The 14,507-nt window shown below is 64.7% G+C and overlaps 3 protein-coding genes across 4 annotated transcripts; 2 read left to right on the forward strand and 1 right to left on the reverse strand.

The window, feature by feature from the left end:
• The first annotated feature begins 590 nt into the window (after positions 1 to 590).
• MYG1 (MYG1 exonuclease) lies at positions 591 to 4,603 on the forward strand. The gene is given in 8 exon segments (XM_075525587.1): positions 591 to 788; positions 1,388 to 1,500; positions 1,578 to 1,737; positions 1,952 to 2,101; positions 2,184 to 2,306; positions 3,992 to 4,173; positions 4,286 to 4,344; positions 4,347 to 4,603. Coding segments are annotated over 8 exon segments (1,107 nt in total). The 5' UTR covers positions 591 to 593; the 3' UTR covers positions 4,472 to 4,603.
• A 317-nt stretch (positions 4,604 to 4,920) lies between these two features.
• Positions 4,921 to 6,393, forward strand: LOC142421103 (leucine-rich repeat-containing protein 3B-like). The gene is made up of 2 exons (XM_075525593.1): positions 4,921 to 5,567; positions 6,291 to 6,393. The coding sequence occupies exon 1, from the start codon at positions 5,146 to 5,148 to the stop codon at positions 5,473 to 5,475; it is 330 nt and encodes a 109-aa protein (XP_075381708.1). The 5' UTR covers positions 4,921 to 5,145; the 3' UTR covers positions 5,476 to 5,567; positions 6,291 to 6,393.
• A 44-nt stretch (positions 6,394 to 6,437) lies between these two features.
• AAAS (aladin WD repeat nucleoporin) lies at positions 6,438 to 14,507 on the reverse strand. 2 transcript variants are annotated; one of them, XM_075525580.1, is made up of 17 exons: positions 14,430 to 14,507; positions 13,894 to 14,029; positions 13,474 to 13,601; positions 12,951 to 13,006; positions 12,666 to 12,757; positions 12,251 to 12,297; positions 11,605 to 11,703; positions 10,623 to 10,766; positions 10,342 to 10,462; positions 9,940 to 10,064; positions 9,640 to 9,700; positions 9,375 to 9,465; positions 8,721 to 8,814; positions 8,515 to 8,582; positions 7,420 to 7,501; positions 6,986 to 7,070; positions 6,438 to 6,756 (listed from the first exon to the last, which is right to left on the reverse strand). In XM_075525580.1, the coding sequence occupies exons 2-17, from the start codon at positions 14,014 to 14,016 to the stop codon at positions 6,622 to 6,624; spliced, it is 1,551 nt and encodes a 516-aa protein (XP_075381695.1). In that variant the 5' UTR covers positions 14,017 to 14,029; positions 14,430 to 14,507; the 3' UTR covers positions 6,438 to 6,621. The 2 variants fall into 2 exon arrangements, with proteins under 2 accessions (XP_075381695.1, XP_075381696.1); XM_075525581.1 differs by lacking the exon at positions 14,430 to 14,507 and adding an exon at positions 14,349 to 14,372.

A 14,507-nucleotide genomic window follows, 5' to 3' on the forward strand; every position in this document is an offset into this window, starting at 1 on the left:
GTACGTGCCTGTGGCCGTGTGCGTGTCCTTGTATGTCCCAGCGTCTCCGTGTCCCCCGTGTGTCCGTCCGTCTGTCCGCACGCCCACGTGTACCCCGCCTCGCCCGGGCGGGGGCGCGCCCTCCAGGAAGCCCCGCCCTCCAGGCAGCCCCGCCTTAGCTCCGCCCCCACGGCTCCGCGCAAGACGCATGCGCAGCCGCCACTGGGCGGGGTCGGGAGGGGTGAGCGGGCGCGTGCGTAATTACGCTGAGGCGTTTGCCGAGAGGCGTGAGCTGGCGCATGCGTGCGGAGGACGGGCGGGGGCCAGGATAAACTGGCGCATGCGCAGGGTAGCAGGGCGAGGTCCGGGCGGGGCTGGCGAAGGGCTGGGCGGAGTCGTGAAAGCCGGGCGCGGTTGGCGCATGCGCAACGCAGACGGGCGAGGGCTGGGCGGTTTCAACGCATGCGCAGAGTGGCGGGGAGGGGTAGGGCGGGGCTGGCGCATACGCAGGCTGAACGTGCCCAGGCGCGCTGGAGATGTGGGCGCATGCGCCGTACAGAGGCGATGAGAAGGCGGTGCTGCGCATGCGCAGTACCGTGGCGGAGGGGCCGCGCATGCGCAGTGCAATGCGAGGCGCCTGGCGCGCCGCCCGCCTCATGGCCGCCGCCGTGGGCACCGGGAGCGGGGCCGGGACCGGGCCCAAGCGGCCGCGGCCCGAGCCCGCCCTGCGCATCGGCACCCACGACGGCACCTTCCACTGCGACGAGGTGCTGGCGTGCTACCTGCTGCGCCTCCTGCCCCGCTACCGGGTACGGCCTGGGGCACCGTGCGGCGGGACCGAGATTGCGGCCTGCTCGGGCCCCCTTGCAACCGGGCCGGCTCCCTCCCTGAACCCCTGCACCGGGGCAGGGACACCGTGCAATGCCCCGACCCCTGCCCGCCCTCGAGTCCCGGGTCCCTCCTCGGGGCCACCCTTAGATGCCCAGTCCCCCTTCGGGGTCCCCCGTTACCTGGGGGCATCTCTCGGGGTTCCCGGTGGCACCTGGGGGCCACCCTTCGGGTCCCCAGCCCCACTTGGGGGTCCCTGGTCCCACCCAGGGGCCACCCTTAGGTCCCCAGTCCCTCCTTGGGGTCCGTAGTTGCACCTGAGGGCCACCCTTCGGGTCTCTAGACCCAACTGGGGGTCCCTGGTCCCACCCAGGGGCCACCCTTAGGTCCCCAGTCGCCCTTCAGGGTCCCTGGTTGCACCTAGGGGCCACCCTTCAGGTCCCCGGTCCCACCTGGGGGTCACCTTAAGTTCTCAGGTTCTCTTTGGGGTCCCTGCTCACCCCCGGGGCAGCTCTCGGGGGTCCCCGGTTGCTCGTGGGGACCACCCTGGGCTCCCCAGCCTCACTCCACCCCCCGGCAGGACGCGGAGGTGGTGCGAACCCGGGACCCCCAGCGCCTGGCCCAGTGCGACGTGGTGGTGGATGTAGGGGGCGAGTACGACCCCGAGCGACATCGCTACGACCATCACCAGAGGTGAGGCCCCCCCACGCCGCACACCGGGGTCCCCTGGATGCCGGGGGTCCCTCAGGGCTGACCCCATGACCCCACAGGTCCTTCGCAGAGTCCATGCGGAGCCTCCGGCCCGACAAGCCCTGGAGCACGAAGCTAAGCAGCGCCGGGTTGGTCTACTGCCACTTCGGCTCCCAAATCCTCGCGGGGCTCCTGGGGCAGCCGGAGGACGGCCCCGTCGTGACGGCACTCTACGATAAGGTACCGGGGGAACCGGGAGGGTCTGGGGGGGGCTCTAACCCCGCCAGTGCCACACAGCTTTCCCCAGGGCTTCTCCTTGGTGGGGGTCACCCCATAAAATAGCGCTCTGGGGAGGGGGACCCCATAAAAAAGGGGACCAGTTTGTTCCAGCTACTGGTGCCGCAGTTGGGCTCCCAGCCGGGCTGACCCCCGATGTCCCCGGCTCTGTCCCCAGCTGTACGAGAACTTCGTGGAGGAGATCGATGCCATCGACAACGGCATCGCGCAGGCGGAGGGGGAGCCCCGCTACGCCCTCACCACCACCCTCAGTGCCCGCGTGGGCCACCTGAACCCCCGCTGGAACGACCCCGATCAGGACACCGAGGTGGGGACAGGGAGGGTGGCAGGGGGGGCAGCATGGGGCCACCCCGCTTGGGGCCACCGCTGACCCTCCTCTGCGTCCCCAGGAGGGGTTCAAGCGAGCGATGGAGCTGGTCGGGGGCGAGTTCATGGACCGGCTTGACTACTACCACCGCGCCTGGCTGCCTGCGCGGGCGCTGGTGGAGGAGGCCATCCGGCGACGCTTTGAGGTACCCGCCATGCCACTTCTGGGGGCTCTGAAAGTTTGGGGAGGGGCGTGGGGTGAGGAGAGGCCAGGTCCCCTCAGTGTAAAGCTCCCTGCATGGCCCAGGGCACCCCTTGTACACCATAGCTCTATGCACGGCTGTGCGCCCCCTCCTGGCCCCTATATCCTTATGGATGGCCCTGTACCCCTTCCTGTACCCCTATATCCTTATGCACGTCCATGCACCCCCTCCTGTGCCCCTATATCCTTATGCACATCTGTGCACCCCCTCCTGTGCCCCTATATCCTTATGCACAGCCATGCACCCCCTCCTGTGCCCCTATATCCTTATGCTCATCCGTGCTCCCCCTCCTGTGCCCCTATATCCTTACATATGACTGTGCACCCCCTCCTGTGCCCCTATACACCTACGCATGGCCATGCACCCCCTCCTGGCCCCTATATCCTTATGGATGGCCCTGTACCCCTATATCCTTATGCACGTCCATGCACCCCCTCCTGTACCCCTATATCCTTATGCACATCTGTGCACCCCCTCCTGTGCCCCTATATCCTTATGGATGGCCCTGCACCCCCTCCTGTGCCCCTATATCCTTATGCACAGCCATGCACCCCGTCCTGTGCCCCTATATCCTTATGCACATCTGTGCTCCCCCTCCTGTACCCCTATATCCTTATGCACATCTGTGCACCCCCTCCTGTGCCCCTATACACCTACGCATGGCCATGCACCCCCTCCTGGCCCCTATATCCTTATGGATGGCCCTGTACCCCTTCCTGTGCCCCTATATCCTTATGCATGTCCATGCACCCCCTCCTGTGCCCCTATATCCTTATGCACATCTGTGCACCCCCTCCCGTGCCCCTATATCCTTATGCACATCTGTGCACCCCCTCCTGTGCCCCTATATCCTTATGCACATCCATGCACCCCCTCCTGTGCCCCTATATCCTTATGCACGGCTGCGCACCCCCTCCTGTGCCCCTATATCCTTATGCACATCTGTGCTCCCCCTCCTGTACCCCTATATCCTTATGCACATCCATGCACCCCCTCCTGTGCCCCTATATCCTTATGGATGGCCCTGCACCCCCTCCTGTGCCCCTATATCCTTATGGATGGCCCTGCACCCCCTCCTGTGCCCCTATATCCTTATGGATGGCCCTGCACCCCCTCCTGTGCCCCTATATCCTTATGCACGGCTGTGCACCCCCTCCTGTGCCCCTATATCCTTACATATGGCTGTGCACCCCCTCCTGTGCCCCTATATCCTTATGCTCATCCGTGCTCCCCCTCCTGTGCCCCTATATCCTTACATATGGCTGTGCACCCCCTCCTGTGCCCCTATATCCTTATGCACGTCCGTGCGCCCCCTCCTGTGCCCTGTATACCCACGTATAGCTGTTACAAACCCGTATCCCCACGCACCGGCCCCCTAACATCCTCCCGTGCTCCCCCGTGCACCCCCGCATCGCCGCGCGCGATCGCGCACCTTCCCCACGCCCCCCCCCTCGCGCACCCCAACGTTCCCCCGCACGCTCGCGCGCCCCCAGAGCTCCCCGTGCGGGCTGGGCAGAGCCGCCGGCAGCAGGCGCGCGTGGACGTTGGGAGGGAAACCGAGGCAGGCGGTGGTTCGGGGGGCTGCGTGGGCGGGACCCCCGTGTACCCCGCGTGTGTCCCCCCCCCAGGTGGACGCCAGCGGGGCGGTGCTGGAGTTCCCGCAGGGCGGCTGCCCCTGGAAGGAGCACGTCTTCAGCCTGGAGCAGGAGCTGGCGCTGCCCGACCCCCTCCAGCTGGTGCTTTTCCCCGACCGCAGCGGGCAGTGGCGGGTGCAGAGCGTCCCGGTGGGGCCGCACACCTTCCAGAGCCGGTGAGACCCGTCCCCTCGCCGCGTCCTCCCCCCCCACGGCAGCGTCCCCGTCCCCGGGGAACAGGTTTTCACCTGCCGCCTCCCTCTCCTCCCCCCCCCCCCACCCCCGCAGTCTCCCTCTCCCCGAGCCCTGGCGAGGTCTGCGGGACGAGGCGCTGTCCCAGCTCGCCGGCATCCCGGCTGCGTCTTCGTACACGCCAGCGGCTTCATCGGCGGCAACCGCACGCGGGAGGGGGCGTTGGAGATGGCCCGGTGGACGCTGGCGCAGCGGCGCGGGGGGGGAGCGCAGAGCGGATGAGTCCGTCCCCCCCTCCTCCCATCATGGTCACCCCAAAAGGGAGCCCTTGCCCAGCGTGGGGGGGTTCCAGGAACTGCTGCTGGGGACGGCTGAGACATCCCCGCTCGGCCGTGTAATGGGAGCGCAGCGGGACGCTGCACTGGAGCTGTCTGACCGGCTGGGGGGGGGCCAGGCTCCCCCCGGGGGTGTCACTGCTCCCAGTCCCAGTGTTGGACTGGTACAAACCCAGTCCGAGCCCAAAGCAAGAGACTTTTTGCATCCATTTCTCTGAAGATTGTCCCCGTTCCTGGTATCTATCTGCTGCCAATGGGTTCTGACCACCAGTAAAAAACAGTGTGTTCCCAGTGCGTTCGCTGCTCAGGCAGTGGGGGGGCTGGGGGAGGGGATGAGGGGGGGCCCGGGGGAGGGGATGAGGGGGGGCCCTTGGGGTGCAGGGGGACGGACAAGGCTGTGCATAGCAATATGGGGTTGCAAGGGGCTGTGAATTGGGGTGCAGAAGCAGGTATCGCCCCCCCCCCGCACCCCTCCCCGTGCTGGGAGACTGGGAGGGGAGCCCAGGCATCCCGCTGCCCCCCCCCCCCCCCCCCCCCCCCCCGCCACGAAACTGTGCAGCCGGCAGCACGAAGGGGGGGACACAGGGCCCCCCCTCGCTTCCAGCCTCCTGGCGCAGGGCGATGCGGGCAGCCTGGCTGCTCCTGCTGGCGCTGGGGCTGCCCGGCTGCCCCTGGGGCTGCCGGTGCCCGGGGGGGGCCCCCCAAGTGCTGCCCCCCACCAGTAGCCGCAACGAGACCCTGGTGGGAGGCGGGCGGGCGCCAGACGTGGCGGTGCTGGTGGCCGTGGGTGCGTGGCTCGGTGCCGTCCTGATCTACGTGGGCCGATACGTCCGGAGGAGCAGAGCCGAGACGCGGTTGCACCTCGAGTACCTGCGGGCGCTGCCCCGCAAACCAGCCAGCCCCGAGGAGGAGGAGGAGGGCGAGGAAGAGACACTCAGCACCGTCCTCTGAGGCACCGTGGACACGAGCCATCACCAGCAGCAAACCGGGGAGCCCCAAGGGGGTGAAGCAGCCCCAGCCCTGCCCCACAGCAGCTGGAGTGGGTTCGTAGCCCCTTGTTTTCACCCCGTATCCTCATGCCAGCCCCCAAGCGGGCTCGGCTCTGCTCCCCGTGCAGCCCCAGTGAGGGGCTGGCTGCTGCCCTCCTTGCCCCTGCGTGGGGTTTTCTCTGCCCCGTGTTGGGACTGGGCTTTGGGGAGGATTTTGGGGGTCCTGGGGGTGTTTGCAGAGCCCAAGGGTGTGGGGGGTACAGGGACCCTGTTCTCTCCCCCTCATCTCTGTGCCCTGGGCTTCAGCAGAGCAATTACAGCATAATCCCGGGGATTAACCACGTGTAATCCCGGGGTTTAACCACGCTGCCCCCCCCCAGCCTCACCCTTAATCCCTACTCTGGGCAGGGGGGTGGCCTATCTGCTCCCCACGACCGCTTCGGCACTGGCCGGGCTCACGTGGGCCAGCACGAGCCCCCGGGCCCAGGCCTCCAGCACCGTTCACCACCCGGCTACAGCCCCAGCTGGGCCCAGTTTCGGTTTTTATGGACCCCCAGAGTTTTTGCTTCACTTTGGGTGGCTCTTCCCCCCCCTCGAGGCAAAGCCTGGAGGCTGCGGGACGCCTCGGCCCCCCTCTGCCCTCACCTTCCCCCTTGGGGCAGCACCTTTTTAACCCCAAAACAAAGCAGAGGGCTCACACCCACCAGTGCTACACAACATTGGGGCAGGTGCCTTAATTCTGTTTTAATTAAGGCACAGGGAATGGATGTTCTGCAGGTTCATCCTGAGCTATTTTTGACATCAAAAAGCAGCACTGGAGCCCCAGAAGCACACCCCGACCCGCAGGGCTTTGAGAACTCGCCCCCCACAAACCTCCCAGCCCCCTGGGGCAAGGGAAGAGCGAGGCGCAGAGAAGGCGAGGGGCACGGGGAGAAAGAGCCAGCTTTAATCTGTACAGCGCCGGGCTCGCGAGCTGTGAGAACCCCGAGGGGGTATTAAAGGCACCTGAGGCCACGCCGCGTGTCCCAGGAGGAGGAGGATGGAGGCTGCGGAGGAAGAGCCAGTGCCGGGACGCTCCAGGAAGACACCGCTGAGGACGCGGGTGTTGTCACAGCTCCGAGAAGAGGGGTTGCTCCCGCACGCTGGCGCTGGCCACGACCGGGCTGCGGCTGGGGCTGGCGCAGGGGACGTGGGCGCTCACGAAGAAGAAGGGGATGTGGCTGATTTTCCCTGTGGACCAGCACTGGAGGGGGAAGAGGAGGTGAGGAGGCAGATGAGTACAGAACACAGCAGGGGTGACAGCCCAAGCATCACCCTCTCATCCCCGCGATGCCAGCAAGGACACCCTCCCCACGCTCTCCTCTCTGCCGGAGGTTTTTCCACCCCGCCTGCTCGGCCACGGGCTTGATCTCCCGCAGGGCCAGCGATGGGGAGCCCCGAGAATTGCTGCCAAGACCGGGAACCGCACTCACCACGGTCAGGAGGGCACCCTTCTTGAAGCAGGGGTGGAAGGCGATGAGCTGGGGCTGCGCGCCACGCTCGCCTCGCAGGAAACCGCTGGGGGGGGAGGAAAAGCCGCGGTTATAGCACGACCGCAGGGCAGCACTCGGTCACACCGGCAAAACGCAGCGCTTTCAGGGTAGCTTGCGGTTACGAGGAGACGTTTGGGCCCTGCCGGGATGCACCAGGCAAGGGCAACCTGAAGCAGAGGGTTTTGAGGTGGAAAACGGACAATATGGCCAAAACGCAACTGATTCTGGGGTAAAACGGTGACGCTGCCCAAAGCGGGAGCACGCGGCAGCAGTGCCTCTCCACTCCGAGGTGGGTCTGCTCTTCCCCGCCACGTCCTGGGGGACCGCTGGTATTCAACCAACCCGAAACCAACCCAAAATCCGCTGCTACGCACCACGGCAGGAGCTCAAACACGGGGCTGTTGCGGGTGCGAAACACAGCGATGATCGTCTGGCTCCCGGGAGTGTCAGGATGCCCTGCAGGAGGGAGAGAGAAGCAGCAGTGAGGCTTTCCCTTCTCCGAGGGACGGCACGGGCACGTGGACGGGCACCTCGATGCCAGACCGGGGACACGGAGCCCAGGTTTTTGTGGGAAGCGGCTGGGCACTGCAGAGAGCGAAGCAGGCAGCCACTGAGGTGGAGGAAAGCTGGCTGCGGACCGCATTTTCCTCGCACCAAGGTGCGCAGGATGCCGGGACGAGGCTTTCAAAGACCCTTCAGTGATTTAAAGCTGGCTCCGAGGTCTCAGGTAGGTAGGTTTGGCCAAGAAGGGTTTGGGCAACAGATGAGGCGACTCCTTTGGAAACGCCCCAAGCCGTTAAGGTGTGACGTGGGGGCCCTGTCTCTCCAGCGTGAAGGTTATTTTCCATCCTGTCGCAGTTTCTGCGCCGAGATCCTCGCAGGAGCCACCGATGACAGGGGGGTGCCAGCTATGGGAGTCCTGGTACCCTCAGGTTTTCCCCAGCACCCAGTTTATTCCCCACCCAGCTTTAAGCACAGCAAAAAACCCCAAGTTTGGGCCCAGCAGCTTCGGCTGTCTCCCCACCGGTGGTGTGCAGGGAGGGGAGCCCGAGGCAGCAGCATCCCCAGCACCGTGTTTTGGTGCTCCCTCAAAGGTCCGCTTTGTCTCGGAGTGGGGCCCGTCCAGGAGAGCCTGAATGGCTCAATTATCCCAGGGGCTGCTCCTAGAAACGGAGCCAAGAGGCCCCGTCGGGCTCCAGGTGTAATGTGGGCACTGTGGGAACACGGAGACCTTGCAGGGGGGTTGGGAGAGGCGATTCATCCAACTGGAAGCGGGGAGGGAACTCGGACACATCCCTCTCCGAAGGATACGGAGGAGCGGGGTCACGGGGAGGAGGGATGGAGGGTGGGTGCTACCTTCTCGACCCGACTCCTCACCTCAGTGGGGTTTGCGCCCCTTCTGCCCGCTGGAAAGGGGATTTTCAGGCAAAGCCCGGCGCTGCAGCAGGCAGGGCGGAGGCAGCGCTTACCTCTGATGATCACTGCGAGTCTCTCGCCGGTGGGGTCCCACACCATGGAGTGGACTTCTCCTCCGATCCTGAAACCGGCACGAGCAGCAGTGAGATCCTCCCTCCCAGCCGACGACCCCAGCACTGGGGGGCTGCTGTCGAGGGGGGCACAGACCCCCTCCGCCTCCCAGGCATCACCTTAGGGTGACAGGGGCAGCCAGACCCACCTCTCCTCCCCGTAGAGCGTCTCGAAGGTGGTCTCGGACAGATCTGCCACGATAGAAGCTGTTTTCGAGCCTCCCACTTGCCCTTGCATCTCCCCTGAAACAAACGGCCTGGTCACTTCTCGTCTCCTGCTCAAATTACTACGTGGCTCATCTCATTCCGTCAGTCACACTTTCATTTCCAAAGTGATGCATAGTTTATCTGTTTCTTGGAGCAGCTGTGGAGCAACGTGCTGCTATCCCAGCAGCATCTGCCTATGTCTGGGGTGGAGGACAGGGGAGGTTTCCCCTCAACAAACGTCAGGACCAGCCACCTCCATGGAAAAAAGCCACGCGAGCTGGGCATTTAACCCACCGTAAAAGTTCCTCTGCAAACCGTGTGTGACTAAGATCATAACTGGGAGCAAGAAGCAATGTGAGAGGGGAAAAAACTCGACCCCACAGAGATTCTGTGCTTTGAGAGACCCCCGAGACACCCTTCCCCTGCGTGTCCTGGGTTTGCCTCCGTCCTTTCGCACCCAGCAGGCTGGGAAACGCAGCTAATGAACAAAAAGCCCGTCTGGCCAAGCCCAGCCACAGCCAAAAGCGAGATCACTTGGGGACCAGCCGCCGGCTCTTGGAAAGCTTCGCCTCGGTGGCCGGCTCGGACAGACTCACCCCGATACTCCGAGAAGGACAAGGAGTAGATGACGGACTCCCCCAGCACCGTGAAGAGCAGTCGGCTGCCGTCAGGGCTCCAGCACCCCGTCTGTGGGACACAGAGCCGCGTTAACGCCCGCTACCGAGGCCGGGGAGCTGGCAGCTTGCAAGGGATGTTTTGAAGCCAGCTGGAAGTGGGAGTTTTACTAAAACACCAGACATTCACCTGAGGGCTTTAGAGGCAACATCTGCCCCGCATGGGTGGGAAATACCCCCCTCCTACCTGGCAGCGTCCTTTGATAGTGGGCCACCGCTCGCACGTCCACATCTGAGCCTCCCACACTCTGGCAGAGAGAGAAGCTGAAGTGAGCAGGATCGATTCCTGGGATCTGCCCCAATTCTGCTGCTCCAGGAGGAGTCCAAGGTGTCAGACTCAATTACCCACCCGTTTTCCCCCCGCCACATGGGATGCAGTAGGAACGGGAGCAGTTAGGACACAAAGAATCCAGATCTGCTTGGTTCTGGAGCGAAGGAAAATGATAATAAGGCCTGAAATAAAACATCTCGCAGGCAGGGAGCTCACCTGAACACCGCGGAGGGAGTGGCCGCCAGGACCTTGCTGCCATCCGGTGACCAAGCCAAGTAAGTGACACCACCGCCCCCAAACCACTGCAGCTGGACGCAGTTTTCAGTGGACACGTCCCACACCTGGAGGAGGGGACAACGAGGAGGATAACGACGCCAGGACCTGAACGCTGACTGGGCAGTTAGCGCAGCTTTGGGCGAGTTTTTGTGTGGTTTAGGGAATACAGACTGATGCTTTCAGATCTAGTTCAAATTCAGGAACTGCCTAATCCATTCTCCGAGGAAATGCCGCCTGTCCCCAGCAGTCCCACGGCCGAACCGTACCTCGGTGACCCCGCGGTGTGTTCATAGCTCCGGTATCCCAAACGCAGCACCCCGGGAGGTACAGCCTCATACTCACCAGCATGGCCGTGTCGACTGGTGATGCCGAGAGCAGCAGCTCCCCGCTGGGAGCCCACGCCAGGCTGGTGACAGGGCTGTGCCCGGGGTAGGACAGTACCTGAGCGCAGCCGGACGACGGTCTGGAGGGAAGGAGAGAGAAACCGCCACGGTTGATTGCTGGCCCACATGCCACCGAAGGCCGGGGTTCTGTCCGCTGGCAGGACAGGCGCCTGCCTGGAATTAACCCAAAGCCAACCCAAACGGGCTCACAATAAACCGCGAGACGTGCGGGGTCGTCACCTCGTGGAGAGGGAGGTGGGATCCAGGTGCCACACCAGGACGCAGCTCTGGCAGGCGACGGCGAGGATGGAGGCGCAGAGCGGCTTCCAGGCCATGGCGGCCACGTTCCTCTGCAGGCGATGCTTCAGCGAAGGGATGGTGGCGCTGCCGGAGAGGAGGGAAGCGTGACAAGAGGGAAAATGGGGGATCAGAGTCCTCACACCGCCCAGGGAGGGCTGCGGACCGTCTCCCAGTGTCCTCTCTCCAGCTCTGACCACGGTGGGGGCCTAAAAGCGTAGAGTGGGAGGGGGGGGATGTGCCCCACCGTGACCTGCGTCCATGAGGGGGTGGGGGTTGGGGGGGGGGGACAGAGGAGAGTCCAGCCAGGTGACAGCGGCGCCGTGCAGCGAGCCAGAGCACACCTCGTGCAGTGAAGTGCCGTGCCCCGTGCTGCCCACGGCCCAGCCCCGGGGTGGAAGATGGCACTTGCTGGCTTGAAATCCCAGCTGGGGGAGAGCGCCTCAGCAGAGAGGCACGGGGAGGGCTGCAGGACCAGCCGGCAGAGTCTTCTCCTGAGGAGGGCTTTACATGCCCTGGGGGAGCAGGGAGACCTGGAGGAGAAAGGAGACTCAACGACGCCCAGGAGGCTGCTCTGCCTGTGACAGCAGCCAGGCCGTGTGCCGCCGCAGCCCGCGCCTGCCCCCAGGAGCAGGGAGGGAAAGAAAAACCAAAGCTTAAGTAAGGCCAGAGATTTTCGGAGACATCCTTGCAGAGCTCCTGCTACGCAGCAAGAAGTTCTGGGGACAGACGGTGCCGGCGAGAGCAAAGCCTGAGCACGCACCGAGGCAGCACAGGGCAGAGATGCTGGGGAAATCCTCAGTACGTGCCGGAGGCGGATGTGAGAGGGCGAAACGGGGAGCAGGGGGTCTGCGGAGGCACCCCCCGAGGAGCAGCATCTCCCGGGACGTGGCCAGCGGTGCCCGAGGAGCAGCCCAGCCCTCACCTGTTGGAGTTGTAGACCCGAATGGAGTCATCCAGAAGAGCCACGGCAAACTTGCTGGTGTGGGGGTGCCAGGCGAAGGCCCGGACGGTGCAGCCGGCCCTGCGGGGAGGGACGGGGCAGGGTGAGGCACGCCAGCTGCCACACCGGCGTTTCAGGCTCAAGGCAACAGCGATGGGCTCTCGAGCATCGGGTATGACCACCCAGCAGCCCCCCAAGGCCGACAAAGGCAGTTCCCAGAGTCACCAGTGAAATAAAACTTCCTTTTCGCTGCTGTACGGGACCATTTTCTCTGATAAATTCCCCATTCCCGGCAACTACTCGCAAGGCTCTGCCGAGGGGCCGATTAACAAACAGTCTAGGGTCGGTATTTGAAGGAATTTTCCAAGCCCTGATCTAGTTTAACACCGTTGCCTCCACACGCAGTGCATCGGGGCGCGCTTTGCCTCTCGCCGTCATACAAACTGGAGCAGCCAGAGGCAACGGGGAAATATTTGCCCTAACGTCTGTCTAACGGGAAGGCTGAGCACATAAAAACTGAGGTGATCCTGTCCTTGTACCCCCACCCCTTTCGCTCAGCTCCACAACCCCATTTCGCAGGGTTTCACAGACACCCAGGCACGGCGGTTTCGCAACACGCAGGACTCACCAGTCCACTGCCTGGGAGAAGGCCGCGATCATGTCTTCGCTGGTTAGCTTCAGGGGAGAAGAGTTAACGCTGAGCTGGCAGCACACGCGAGAGCGGGAGCTGCCTCTGGTACAGCAGTGAGAACCCCCCCAGTATCCAAACCCCCCCCTTCCCTCTCCCCTCCCCTCGATTTTGGTCCCTCTTGGAGCACTTTGCTGCCCGAATGCTTTTCCAGCGCCCATTCTCCTCCCTTTGGCGAAGGAAACCCGCAGCGTTTGTAGCTGGGCACCACCAGGAGGAATATTTTGCTGTGTTTTCAGCTGGGAAGCACCCACCCGCCATCCAGCCCCCACCCCGGCACAGGGTCGGCGTTGCAGGACGTGCCGCATCGTCCCTGCCTTCCCGAGCACGAGGGTTAAATCCCAAAAAGACTCACCGAGAGGTGGGGGAACAAGGAGCCATGCAGCGAGGAGAGCCAGTGGCACACGGCCAGCGTGTAGCTCGAGCCAGTCTTCACCCACTGCAGCCCTGCGGGGAGAAAAGAACCATCGCTGCTTCCGTGGTCTTCAGCGAGAGGCCCAACGGGCAAAGGAAACACGGGCAGCTGCGACAGGCAGGGATGGGCAGGATGGAAAAGAGGACGAAGGGAACCGAAGGATCAAAGTGAGATCCAGAGAGACCTGGGAGATCTCCAGGTCCTCTGCGAGCAGCCCAGACTCACCCTCCTCCTCGGCGCTGGCGATCTCTTTCAGCACCCCGCACAGCCCCACGTCCCGCCTGCAGCGGAAAGCTCGGTCAGCCTCCCTCGCCCTGCGCGTCGGTGACACGAAACCCAGCCACCTCTCTCCCCCATCCCCTCAAAATCCCCCTCACCTGCTCAGAACCCCCAAGGCCTGCAAACCAGCTCTCCCCTCAGCTGGGGGCACTCACCCCAGTCACCAGCGACTGCTGGACCTGCCCCCAGCTGTGCTGAGCCCTCAGCTATATTATGACCCCCCCAGACTCTCCCAGGAAGCTCAGACTAGGGTGTTGCGCAGCACTGCGAAGGTCTGGGAGCGGGCTGTGCCCTCCCACTGCTTGTGGGTGAGAGCTGACGGGGCAGCGAGGCCTCTGCCGTGCTCCCGGGCGAAGAGGCTGGAGGACAGGTACAGGGAAGGGGGTTTGAGTGCAGCTATTAAATGAACAGGCAGCTCCTGGCTTTGCCTCCCGCAGGCCTGGGTGTTTTTGGGGGGGTCTGCACTCACCAAGCACTGAGGCACCTCTTCCAGAGGGACTCGCGGTGGTGGATGAAGGCCGGCCGGGTGCTGTGCTCCAGCCGGCTGTGCGCCTTGAGGGTTTCCTTGGGCAGGCTGAGGACGGGCAGGTCTGCCAGCTGCGAGCACAGACACCCTGCGGTGAGCGAAGCAGTCGAGCTCGGGGGGAGTCAGGGGCAAATGGAGAAACCCCCCCCCTTCCCCCAAAGCAAACAGTGATGCGAGAAAAGGAGGGGCGCAAAGAGGGGGTGAAGGGATGAAGAAACACCCTAAGTGCGAGCCTGTCTCCTTCACGGCTGAGGGTAACCTCTGAGGGGGGCAAGGAGGAGACACCCCCAGCAGAAGGGGCCGGAGCTCCAGTCACAGCTGGGGGGGGGGGGGATGTGTTACCCCCAGCCTGGAAGGGCTCACCTGGCTCTGGAAGGCGAGCGGGAGCTGCTCGTAGAGGCGGCCGCAGACCAAGGCGTTGTTGAACTCGTAGAGGGTGATGTCCCCGGGGAGCGGCGGCGGCGGGAACAGCGCTAAGGAGCACATCCCGCCGCGGGGCCTGCGGGGGACGCGCCGAGGGGCTGAGAGATCCAGAGCCCCCCCACCCCGAGCCCCCCTGCCCAGCGAAGCCTTGAAGGAGCGAGGGGTGACGCTGACGGGGAGGAAGAAACCCCCCCACTCACCCTCCACATCCTCCGCCCCCGGGGTGCGCCGGCCCCAGCCCGAGGCCCCCTCCCCTGTCCTCACAGCCCCCCCCCCCCCCCGAGGCCTCCTCACCCCCTCACGCACCCAGCGCCCCTCCCTCCCCGCCCTGTTCACAGCCCCCCGCCTCCAGTCCTGCCCGCTGCTGCCGCCACCGTCCCCTCCCGGCCCCCTACCCCGCCACGGGCCCCGGTGCCCCCCGCAGACGCGGCCCCCGGCCCCGCAGCCCCCTCAGGCGCCGCCATTCCGCCCCTCACCCTTTTCCCGCCTCCCGCGGACGGGTCCCGGCGAGGGCCAATCCCCGCCGCCGCCGCCTTCGCGCGCCCCCTGGCGGC

The sequence above is a fragment of the Mycteria americana genome, chromosome 26 (assembly GCF_035582795.1).
Source record: "Mycteria americana isolate JAX WOST 10 ecotype Jacksonville Zoo and Gardens chromosome 26, USCA_MyAme_1.0, whole genome shotgun sequence".
NCBI lineage: Eukaryota > Metazoa > Chordata > Aves > Ciconiiformes > Ciconiidae > Mycteria > Mycteria americana.

Coding starts and splice junctions, on each gene's coding strand:
- LOC142421103 (XM_075525593.1), top strand. CDS start 5,146: ATGCGGGCAGCCTGGCTGCTCCTGCTGGCGCTGGGGCTGCCCGGCTGC.
- AAAS (XM_075525580.1), bottom strand. CDS start 14,016: ATGTGCTCCTTAGCGCTGTTCCCGCCGCCGCCGCTCCCCGGGGACATC. Junction 12,758..12,950: donor CGCCAGCGCCGAGGAGGAGG/GTGAGTCTGGGC, acceptor TTCTCCCCGCAG/GGCTGCAGTGGGTGAAGACT. Junction 7,502..8,514: donor ACTCGCAGTGATCATCAGAG/GTAAGCGCTGCC, acceptor TCCCTCCTGCAG/GGCATCCTGACACTCCCGGG.